At 40.7% G+C, this 12,235-nt stretch overlaps 2 protein-coding genes across 2 annotated transcripts in view; one reads left to right on the top strand and one right to left on the bottom strand.

The window, feature by feature from the left end:
* Positions 1–1,447: 1,447 nt before the first annotated feature.
* On the top strand, positions 1,448–5,663 carry GPX2 (glutathione peroxidase 2). Its single transcript, XM_006915125.3, has 2 exons — positions 1,448–2,739; positions 4,981–5,663. Exons 1-2 carry the CDS (start codon positions 2,518–2,520, stop codon positions 5,329–5,331), a joined length of 573 nt encoding a protein of 190 aa, XP_006915187.2. The 5' UTR covers positions 1,448–2,517; the 3' UTR covers positions 5,332–5,663.
* Positions 5,664–8,822: 3,159 nt separating this feature from the next.
* Positions 8,823–12,235, bottom strand: part of CHURC1 (churchill domain containing 1) — a 31,593-nt gene continuing 28,180 nt past the window's right edge. Inside the window, exon 5 of the mRNA XM_025049100.1 lies at positions 8,823–11,351. Within this exon, the coding sequence (XP_024904868.1) occupies positions 11,259–11,351 (93 nt within the window). The 3' untranslated portion in view covers positions 8,823–11,258. The remainder of the gene's footprint in view (positions 11,352–12,235) is intronic.

Below are 12,235 nucleotides of genomic sequence, written 5' to 3'. Positions count from 1 at the left end.
CCTGCTGAATGCTTGGTGTTGAAAACATCACGGGTGGCCTAGCTGGGTGCAGAATGAAACAGCTTCAACTCCCTGCATACTTCCTTCTGCGGGAAATGACCAGCACAACCCCTCTGGAAAGTGTCTGGGATTAACTCTGCCTGAAAAGAGGTAGGTGTCACTCATCCCTTCTGAGTTTACCCACCTGATCTGTGACTCCTCCTCACCATTACCCTGGCCACAACTGACTGCATCCTAACTAGCCTGGAAACTTAAACTTTTTTGAACTTTCCAATCCTCCAGTAGTACCTGGATATACATCTGGACTCCAGGTAACCCTCTAATTATCCCCAAGGACCCACATATACATTAACCTGACATCCATTATCCAAACCACCAGGATGTAACCAGATCTTCTGGCACCCATCTTCCAGACCACCTAGCATCCATCATTCTGACTGCCTGACATCTGCCATAAGCATTCTGGACTAATCCTAGTGTTACCAGAGAGTGGGATCCTCTCCCAGCGTGTTGTCCAGGTTCTTGATGTCTTGAACAAAGAATTGAGCAAGACACCGAAATACAGTAGAAAAAGAAAAGTTTTATTAGAAAGGAAAGTACACTTCCAGGTGTGGAAGCAGGCCTGAGCAATAGAAGCGTGGCTCAAAAGGCCTGGTAACAAAGCCTTCAGGGTTTTTATTCCTTTTTGCTGTGGGTAGTTACTTTTCTTAGAGGAGTGGGCTTCCTTGATTGACAACTAAGATTGACAGGGCTCAGTGATTCATCATTTCGCTTTCTGCACGTTTGTTCCCAGAATTCAGTCTGTTATAATGATATTAACGAACTTCCAGGCATATGCATCATATTATAATGATGGTATAATGAGACTCAGGTAGTTGAAGGTCGTTGGGGTCTTCACTGCGTAGGTGCGAGTGACTGGCTTAAACTGGTACCTAAATCTCTGCCTACTGGTTTCTTTCTATGAGTTAAAAAAATGCCATCTGGCTTGCTTAATTGTGGGCGGATTAGGGCGGACCCCTTCTAGGATAGGATGACCTCAGTGTCTGCAGGCAGACCCAAAACCCCCTGACTTTCCTGCCTACCTCTTTTCTAAGAGCCATGAGCTGAAGTGCCACCTCAGTCCCTAGACAAGGAAAAGAAAATAAAAACTCGTTATTTAAATCGTTATTAAAATAAACTTGTTATTAATATAAACTCGTTATTAAAATAAAAAATAGATGTACTTAAATACATCTATTAATTTCTATTGTTAATTTGCCTATTAAGCGAGTAAAGGGAAACAGACATGGTTAATATATTTCTTAAAGAGTAAAAAGAAAGACCTTTGGCCTAAAGTCCCCTCCCCTACTCAGACTCTATGGGCCCTGCCTGGCCTAACACCATTTCTGCTTAACAAAGGGTTGATGACCCTTATCAATAGCCAGAGGATCTGAATCACCAGGGCACTTATCAGGATTTGAGGGAGGGAGCCTTTTTCCAAAGAAAGGAGGGAAGAAAACTAGGTTTACTAAAAAGATTAACTCTGCAAGAGATGTCCCATTTCATTTCCTGCTAAAAGATTAAGAGTTTTACAAATGATGTCCGGTCTCACTAAGGCTAAGAATGCATGACTGATAATTCTCAAGAATGTACTTTTTACTATAAGAATTTTTAACTTTTCTTTCTTCTTTGGAACACTTCTAGATTTTTGCCTAGCGGTGTTCCCGGTTTGCAAACTCCAAAACTCTTGAATAAATCTCTATCATTCATTTCTAGCAGAGCCTCCAGACTCTTAGCATTCATTTGACAGCACTATAGTAGAGGAGAAGGTACAGTGCAGAGGCAACAGCGGACGTGCTCTCCAGCACAAGTAATATCACAGAACAGTGTGTGGTGTGTGACTTTCCAGAATAATAACTTTTAGTGCCTCTGCTTGCCCTGGGCTGTTCTCCTAAGGATCCTTTTGATTTTGTGGAAAGCAACAGCCAAAGAGAAAACTGTACACAGTAATATGTATATTTCAGTTGGAGTCTAAGTCAAGGGAGCATGAACCCAATTCTCTTCCTCATCTTTCAGGTCTTGGTGGACCCTGCACCCTCCATTGCACAATTCAGAAGCTTGGCACTCAGTAGGCACTCAATAAATGTCTGTGCCAAGTGAAAAAAACTTGCTGGGGCAAGTAGAAGCCAATCCTGCGTCCCTCCCTCCCTTTTTTCCTCCCTGGCAACCTATGAGGCTCTGGTTTCCTTCAAGAGTGAATTATTCATGTCTGCTCAAAGATATCAAATTGGCCCTTTCCAGGTTGCCAGCAGGGTGGGGCAAGGAGGTGGCTTTGTTCAGTCTGTAAGTGGGAGGGGCAACCCCCTCGTTCAAACAGTGCTTGCAGGTGGATGACCATTTTTGCTAAGTCATTCTGGGAATGCTCAAAGCCCTATTGTGAGAGCCTTCTTGTCCCAGTTTCCTCCTTCCTTACCACTCCTTTAAAAGACCCTGAAGTAGGCTCACGCCACTCTGCCAGTCTCACCCTGCCCTTGCACGATGGCTTACATTGCCAAGTCCTTCTACGACCTCACTGCTATCAGCCTGGATGGGGAGAAGGTAGATTTCAACACATTCCGAGGCAGGGCAGTGCTGATTGAGAATGTGGCTTCGCTCTGAGGCACAACCACCCGGGACTTCACCCACCTCAACGAGCTGCAATGCCGCTTTCCCAGGCGCCTGGTGGTTCTTGGCTTCCCCTGCAACCAATTTGGACATCAGGTGAGGGGTCCATTATATTGCACTCAAGGAGTTGGGTTGTCTAGTAGGCCAAGGGGAGGGGAGAATGACTGAATGTTGGAGTGTCTGGAATTGTGGGGGGTGTTTTGTTAATCTAGGTCTTTAGTACATGTGAATACTGAGGGGAAGTATATGTGACTCTGTCTGTAATTAAAGACCAGGGGTATGATTTTTTATTGTTCATTGTCTTCCCACTATACTCGTTGAGGGCTAATACCAGGTCTGTTTTTCTCTCCATTGTGTCATCAGTGCCTAGGTTATAGTAGGCACTCATTAAATACTTAACAAATGATTGAGTGGAAGAAATAGAAGATCAAGAATTAAACTAGGATTGATCTGACTCAATAGACCTTAGTTCTAGCTAGACTTGGTTCTACTATTTAATGGCCCTGTGCCCTAGAAAGAGTCACTCAATTTTTCTGTTTTAGTTTCCTTGCCTTTAAATTGGGGATAATACTACTTATCTCATGGGATTATTGTGAGGCTCCGAGGATAAAATATACCAAAGTAACCTGAAAAATATAAAGCAATATGAAATAAAAATATATAAAGCAAATGCAAGCAACTTTACTATTTAGATTGAAGATTTTGTTTGTTTGAAACCAGCCAACTGGAGAGTGAATTTGAGGGAAAGCGAAGGGTTTGCAGTGTGCATGTGTCTCCTCTGGGCATCCCATGCACCTCTCTGTCTCTGATTAATGGGTCATGTTGTTATAGATCTTCAGCCCACATACCTCAAGTTATCTTTTAGGGATTCTTCTCTTTTCACTTATTAACATCACAAGCAAGTAGAAAGTCCTCAAGTGAACCCTCCAATTATAATCCCCTTAGTTCAATTCACAATGGCATGAAGGCGATAAAGAGATTAGCAGAGAGATACATGAAGGAAGGCTGACAAACCTAAACCCAAGCCATTACTGCTTTCACTGTTCCTTCCCTGTCTGTTTCTAGGCTTCACCAAAGCACGAGAGAAAAGGCATGTCTCAATAGCCCATCACCTCAGGCTTGCTAGTTGCTGGAGGGAGTCCATAACCTACCAGTAGCCAGCCAGCCATTTGCATCAAGAGATAAGAAGTCTAATAGAGATTAACTCTGGGCTCAAGATGCCATGAAGCCCTATAACTGACTGTACTAATTGGTTCTAGTCAGTAGAGCAGGAACTTTCTCCCAGTTGGAGATACTGACTCTTAGGCTTGGAGTGGAGGTGGAAAAAAAGGGTTTCCATGGGTCTTTTGGGAATGTCAAGGGTAGAGAATGCTCAGTGGGGACAGAATAGTGATGGCAGTGGGAAGGGAGACAGGTAACAGGTTTAGAGCTAAAGCATTCATAGCCAAGTAGTGTGACTGAGTAAGAGGTACAGGAGTCTTGGGATAGCAATCTAGAAGTAAAAAGAATAAATACACATTCACAAACTTTAGCCCTCAAGCACTTAATTTCCTTAAATTCCTCTTCCCCTGACCTATTCCAGAACCCTAAACCCCGTATCCTATTTAATTCATCCCTGTTAGTCACTAAGTAATAACATTTAGAATACATTCATTGATGTCTCTAATTCACTTTGCCTTTGTTGCACCTGAAAACTAGACTCCCTTGGATGGGGTCTTCCTTCATCAAAGATTCCTCCTGCTTGCACTTCACATCTAGGACAAAGCAAGATGAAAGCGAGAAGCTATAAATCCCATTCCTCTAGGCCTCAATTTCACCCTTAGTTCGAGGAGCTGAGTAGAGGAAAGCAAAAGCCTCAACACTCACATGTAATTAGAAGCAAAAGAGGCAAGTGTGTGTGTGTGTGTGTGTGTGTGTGTGTGTGTGTAGTAGGAGAGTTTGAAGCAGTGTGAATTCAGCCTCCTTCCCCTTCCTACTGCCCTGAACTTAAGGTTCCTTGAAGCTTCAGATACCCTAAGAACTGCTTAGCGTAGATCACAAAGAAAACAGCTCAAAATGCTAAATAAATCTTTCAGTATAAGAACAGCCAAGCTAGTAACTGCAAGAACTTTCAGAACTGGCCTAGCAAAAACATCAATAGCTATGGGAGGGAAAATTCCAAGCCAAGAGCAAAACAAAGCACATGAAGAAGGGAAGAAAAAGAACAGAGAGAAAAAAAAAAGGATACATAGAAAAGAATGATCCTAGGAAGGGAATATAGGAGGTGAAAGATGTGCATGTTGTAGACCCTTCATCTCCCCTTCCCTTTTCCATGCTCTGTGTCTTTTCCTCCCCCAGGAAAACTGCCATAATGAGGAGATCCTGAACAGTCTCAAGTATGTCCGCCCTGGGGGTGGATTCCAGCCTACCTTTACCCTTGTCCAAAAGTGTGAGGTGAATGGTCAGAACGAGCATCCTGTTTTCGCCTACCTGAAGGACAAGCTCCCTTATCCTTATGACGACCCATTTTCTCTCATGACTGATCCCAAGTTCATCATTTGGAGCCCAGTGCGCCGCTCAGACGTGGCCTGGAACTTTGAGAAGTTCCTTATTGGCCCAGAGGGGGAGCCCTTCCGACGCTACAGCCGCACCTTCCCTACCATCAACATTGAGCCTGACATCAAGCGCCTCCTCAAAGTTGCCATATAGACACGAGCTGCTCAGCACACAGATCTACTCCATCCAGCCCCTGAGTATCTTTCCTTAGGATTCAGTGTGCCCTCAGGAGAAGATGCTGGACCTAAGCTTTCCCTTAGATCAGTCCCTTTCATTGAAGAGCCTTGCCTTTCAGGTCTGCCCATTTCATTTTTCTCTCCCAACTTTCTGGTTGGTGATTCAACTTGGGCCTCCAAGACGTGGGTGGGCACTGGGCCTTCACAGAATGATGGCACTTTCCTAAACTTGTATGGGCGGTGTCTGAGACATGTGAAGGGCCCTGAGCCAACCTGCTAGCTGAGTCCAATAAACGGCAGGTGTGGAAATGGCCAGGCTCTCTGTGTCTTCCTTGACAGGGTAGAGGGATGGTACGAAACTGCAGGTGGGACAGAGGAGCTGGCAGCACACAAACGCTTGAGAGAGAAGGCTCTGATCAAGGGGACAGCAGGCCCTGGTCGAGGTCTGCTGTGGCAGCTAGAATTGCAGGAAATGTAAATTGTATTATTACTTTATGGCTCTTTTCCAGAACTGTGGAGGTGATAAGGAGGGGTAAAGAAGAGGCCCTTTGACTGAGGTACTAGGAGGTCAGAGGATTTCAGTCAGGAAGACTTTACTATGAGTGGATACTGGGCTAATTTAAATATTACCGGCACCTTAAGAATTTCCCGAGAAATCGATTTGATCAACTTTTACTAATACCAAGGACAGAGAGGGTGCAGTTACTGGAACACAAAGAGCACGTCATCTTTTTCCCAATCACCTTGCTGAGTAACCTTCATTTTTGATCCTTTGCTAGACTGACTCTCCCTCCTTTTTAAAGTTTACATCCCACCCTTATTTTTCTCAAACTCACATGTTCACAAACTCAGGCACGAGACAAGTTTAGGCATGAACGACTGGTTTCAATCCTTCCTCCATGAGGAGGGGGATGGGAGAGGGCCTTCCTGCACAGTCAGACTGTTCATAACCTGCCAACATGATAGCTGTTCTCTGTGATAACAGTTCTGCTGAATGGCTTTGTAAGGGTGATGCCCCAGATTCCTCATCTAGTACAGGCACACTCAAAAAACATCACCACCACCAAGGCCAAGTCCTATCATGTTCTGGAAAACACGCCTGCTGAAAGGTCATTGTCCTGTTACTTTGCTCCATAAATCTCTTCCTGGAAACTTTTCATTTCACCTTTCTTTCTTTGACCACTAGATGGAATATTTTACTTCTCTTTATTGAAACTCTGAATGACCAGTTCTCCAAACTGAACACACAGCTTGAGAACCCCAATGCTGAGAGAGAAAGGCTCTTTCGAAGATATCCCATAACTATTTTCTAAGCATTTGCATCATCTGAGAAGCAAATGTGGAATAGAGGTTAAGGATGCCCACTGTCTGACCTTCAACTAAAGCTACGCCACCGACAGTGCTTTATTTCCAAAGGGTAACCTGAGTGTTACAGTAGGAATCCCCTGGCATCCATCTGCAGCGCCTTCTGCTAAATTAAGGCTGCCCTTAACTTGACTCTTGAAATCTCAAAGCTTTCAAGATTCCTTCTCTTAAAGCCAACGATTGGGATATAGATTTTGGGGGGAAGGGCCAAGCACTGATTTTAGAGCAGTAACCAGACACAAATTGCTTCCCTGAAGAAAGGAAATACAGAATTAATGTTGGATGCTAATATGATTTGTTCATCATCTTGATAGTGCTATAGTCTGTAGTTCTATCCAATAACAGAACCAGCTATCCTGAGTGTTGGCATTATGCCACAGGCAATTTAGGGCCTGATATGCCAGTATGATGTGTTGGGTCTTTCCCATGAGGCTCAAGTTGAAATAATTATTTAGAGATCCCAGAGGAATGGGAATTACAGTATAAGTGATTTTGCAGAAAGAGTCAGAAAGAACCATAATGCTAGGAAGAGGGCTCCCCACTTGTGCAAAGGAAATGCTCTTTGCTTCAGAAGGGACCTGCCCAGTTTGGCTCAGGAGGGAACAGGGAAGGCAGGACTGGAGGAACTTTACAAGGATACTTCGTTTTACTAAATCCTTAGCTGTGTTGTTAAAATAAAGATAAATGCGAAATTGTTTCCTTTCCTTAATTCATCTTGTTACCCTTTACATCCTCAGAAGTATCAGCTTATGGTCATAAACAGACAAAGCGAAGCTTAATATAATCACCCACTTTCCTAGATCAACGAAATCTTTTAATCAAATTTCCCTAGGCGCACTCAGGAAGTAGGGAGAAGTCTCAAAAACAAGCTTTCCCATAAGTGCTGAGGTAATGCTACTTGATTTAGAGGAGGAACAGAGAGAGTCATTTCTCTGAGTGCTCTTACCAAAAGCGTAGGTTGAAATAATTGATTTTAGGGGACCAAGATACCAGACTAAAACTGATGATTACTTCCAGGACTATGCTCCTACAGCTATTTGTCCATAGTTTAAGAAACAGCCAAACTCTAATTGGTGATTTCACATCTGGTGACTTATCATCGCCATCACAACCATCATCCAAACTACCATTTACCATACTCATACAATGCACTAAATATTTATGTTAGATTAGTTAATCCTCATACTGATCCCATGAGAAATTTTGATCTCTATTTAAAGAGAAGGTAATTGAGCAAGGCACCTGCCAAGGACAAATGGCTATAGAGTAACAGAGTAGAAAGTTAAACCCAGGTCAGCCTGACTCCAAAGCCCCTACTCTTAACCATGACACAACAGTGCTTCCTTCTAAGAGTTCCTTCATGAAGGACAGTGACAGCTGCCTGTATGCGGCATTGCACAACCTAAAAATCTTTCACTTACATTATATCATTTGATTTAAAAACTCCATGAAGGAGGCATGATTATGTCTATTTTTACATTGAAGAAACAGAGGTACAGACAGAATTAGTGACTTGCCTAATATCCCATTATGAGCAGGTGGCAAGGCTAATATTTTATCTAGATTTCTGGATTTTTCTACCCAACCATAGTGTATTTCACAATGGACTTGTACAATGAAGAAACATACATTTTAAGAGCAAGAGCCTTAAATTCAGGCAAATAACTTAGGCTTGCTCATAAAAGAATGAAACTGAAAAACTTCTTGATACACTGAAATAAAGAACAGTGAACATATACATCTTAGTGATAGCTTACAAGTAACAAACCATATCTAGTTGTGCCTAGACTATATCATATGTCAATAAATTAGTATTGGGAGAACTCAGGACCATTCGAGAAAGACCTAGCTAGCTAAAACAACACACAAACATGCTGAACTTTGAACTTCAAGTGCCTAACTAGGCAGATCCCAGATCTGTACCTCATGGAGCAAGTAGAGAAAGAATGAGGTGCCAGGACAAACCCATGTTCCGAATGTCACCTACAGGTCAAGTCTTTTCTTTCTTGTATCTCAGGGTGGGAAGGAAAAAAAAAAAAAAAAGCCCAGTGCTTTTGCCTGGTTCTTCTTTATCAGAACAGAAAAATGCAGATTAAGTAGAACTGGGTTCAAAGATCTTTATTCTATTAGATCCAGGGACTTCTAGAAGACAAAAAAGAAAGTATCAAAACACATAGCACAATTTTGGTTAAATAATAATATGCATATGATATGTTTTAAATTTTTGTAGTATATAGTCCAAGATAGATAATCATAAATTCTACAATAGATAAGGATATCAGGAAGGGCACATAAATTACTCTTTTGAGTTCCAAATAACTAAGTTGGAAGCATTCAAACTCCAAAAAGGGACAATTCAGAGGCTATAATGGGCTTAGTGCTGCTATTTAAAGTAATGAAGCATTCTCTCTGCTTTCTGGATTCATTTTACCAAATGATTTCCTCAGCAGGTCACATATAGATTTGCAAAAAGTGGAAAACATTTTTCCAGGAATAAAACAACTGATTTCTCAGGAGCAGCTGATTTAACTTTTCCAAATAATCTTGGTCTGACATGCCTAGATTTCTCAGAGTGTGGTCAGTGATATTTTCAACCTCTTCCTAACCTTGTCTTGCCCTTATACTGCATGTGTACTGAACACTACTGAGAGGAAGTCACTGTACTAGCTGTGTGACCTTGAGTAAGCTACTTAATTTCTTTGTGCCTTAGTTTCTTTGGCTTTAAAATTGGGATAACAATAACTACCACGTGAAGTTGTTAATGAGGATGAGGTCCGTGCTTAAAAAGGCCTTGGCACATAATAAGTACTCAATAAACCTCAGTTATTATTATTGTTCCTGTTGTACAACAAAGCTTTCCCCTGGTACCAACAATGAACATTTTGCTTCCTTTTTTTCTTATAAAGCAAAGCCTGAGGTCAGAATGCCCAAGTCTCCAATCTGAAGAGGAAAACAATTTTGTCTCTAATGCCTGACCCTTTTAAATTTGGTCTCAGAATGAGAAGAACTGAAACCATCTCATTCCATCTAGTACTTTATATGCCTTTCAAAGCATTTTACATTCATTGTGCATTTGGATCTTCTTACAATCCTGTAAAAGAAGTATACTATCAATCCTTAATACCCCAATTTTATAAAAAGGGGACAATAAAATCCAGAGTACTGTTTTGCTTAATGGCTATACTGCTACCAAATGGCAGAGAGACCTAAAAGCCAGGGTTTATAGCACCCAAGCTAGTGTTCTTTCAACCATGCAAGGTAAGATATTCTAAGATCTCCTTGGAGCAATTGAAACCTCTGTTTGTATTAACTAAAGTCCATACTTTATTCAGATTTCCCTAATTTTCACCAAATGTCCTTTTTCTGGTGCAAGATCCCATTCAAGACACCACATTACATTTATTTTTTATTAAAAAAAATTTTTTTTAACTAAAGAAATGATTTAAATTTTTTTCCCCCTGTCTACTTACCCCCTCCCCCTCCCCTCTGGTCCACATTGCATTTAGAGTCATGTCTCCTTCGGCTCTTTTTGGCTGTGCTATGAGAGTTTCTCAGGCTTCCTTTTCCTTATCTTTGATGACTTGACAGTTTTGAGGAGCACTGGTCAGGTATTTTATAGAATGTCTCTCAACTGGTCTTGTCTGATGTATTTCTCATGATTAGACTGGTGTTATGGGGTTTGGGGGAAAAGACTACAAAGGTAAAGTGTGATTCTCATCAAATTCTATCAAGGGTACATGCTATCAACATGGTTTATTATCAATGACATTAATCTTGATCACTTGGCTAGTGTGTCAGGTTTTTCCACTGTAAAGTTACTTTTTCTCCTTTCTATACTATATACTAGAAGGAAGTTGCTACACACAACTCACACTCAAGGAGTGAAAAGTATTTACATACACTATTTGAAATTCTTTTGTATGAGAGATTTGTCTATTCTCTTCAATTTACATATTTATTTATTCAATCATTTATTTCTACCAATATGGAGTCATGAATATTTAAAGTTTGGGTTATAATCAAATGCTACTCAATTTTTTTAATTTGAATTGTTCCAGCTTTGGTTACTGAGGACCCCTTCAGTTGGCTCTTCTGTCCCTTTGGCATACCCAACCATTGTGCTGTGTTTTGTTTTGTTTTTTGCACTTTCTTTTTTTGTGGCACAAGATGCTACTAGCTCATCTTGTATATTTACTGCCCCAGTCCTAGAATCGGTTATTTCTCCAAGGAACCCTGATTCTTTTTTTTGGAACCAAGATCTGGGCACTAAGTATGCTCCCGTTCTAGTTATTTTTCAGCCATATAACTACTACCAAAGATGCTTCATTGTGGCTGCACTGATGTGAACTGGGAATTTTAGCAGAAGAGCTCAGCTTTAGAGAATAGTAATCTCTTAAATTACCTATTTTCAAAGAATAGGTAAGTATAAGCAGAAAAAAATGCAAATAATTTCCACTGTAAACTATATAAGACAAACCATCAGGCTTGCTGTATTGTAAACCAACACAACATAGTCACAACAGAATTGCAGAAGGATCTTTAGAATAACAGAGTCATTTGTCGCGGGTCATCAGGGAGAATACTGATAGTATCTTCGGCTTTGCCACATAACAGACACAGCATGGTGTACTCCTAGAACAAGATAAAGTACATAATTACCTTGAGAAACAGGGAGAAAGATGCTTCCTATCTTACTCAGGTAGAGCTGTTCTCTACATTGTCATGGATATTCTTTCTGTACATTAGATCAATTTCTTCAACACCTATAATCAATGTCTTAGGTTTATTCTGTGTATCCCAGAACCTTTTGTTTATATAAATTGAATACATGCTGATGCTCTATTTATATGTACACAGAATGTCATCTTGGAAATGCTTGACCATTTCTTGTATTTAAAAAACATACATACTGGGCTTGCTTAGTGCTGCTATTTAAAGTAATGAAGCAATTTGAGTGTGGGCTCCTAAGGACAAATTCCTGTTCTTAGAGTTATTCCTTTCTAGGATATTTAGCACTAATATGCAACAGAAATGATTTTTAAAACAACAAAAAAGGGAGAAAATTCCTAAACCAAAAAAGCTATTTTTATCTACCCCAAGAAAATAAATAATTATGTTAAATCCACTAGTATGTTATGCATGCCTCATAGTTAGATAACTAGTTGTCTGGAATTTGATCTATTTAAGTTTTACGTTTCATGGGCTTCACAAATGTCCAGACTGATGAAGGGATTTTGTTTTAGGTAAAAATCCTTAGAGTAAAGTCTTCTTCTTATAGCTGTCCCTTTCTAGAATATTTAATATGGTCATAAACTATAGAAACATTTCTTTTAAACCTTTTGCTTAAAAACCTTTTCTCGTCTTTAGGAAAATAAACATCTATGTTACATCTATTAGTACCTCTACACCTGACATTCAGATTGCTAGCTGTCTGGAAATCGATCAGTTAAGGAAGTCTGTGTTTCATGGGTCTGGGCAGTCACTAAAGAGAGGGTCACAGAGATAAACAATGACTA

This window comes from Pteropus alecto, unplaced genomic scaffold, assembly GCF_000325575.1.
Source record: "Pteropus alecto unplaced genomic scaffold, ASM32557v1 scaffold276, whole genome shotgun sequence".
In the NCBI taxonomy this organism is placed as follows: Eukaryota; Metazoa; Chordata; class Mammalia; order Chiroptera; family Pteropodidae; genus Pteropus; species Pteropus alecto.
Note: the sequence above shows the minus strand (reverse complement) of the source record. Positions and strands in the feature narration are given on the sequence as shown.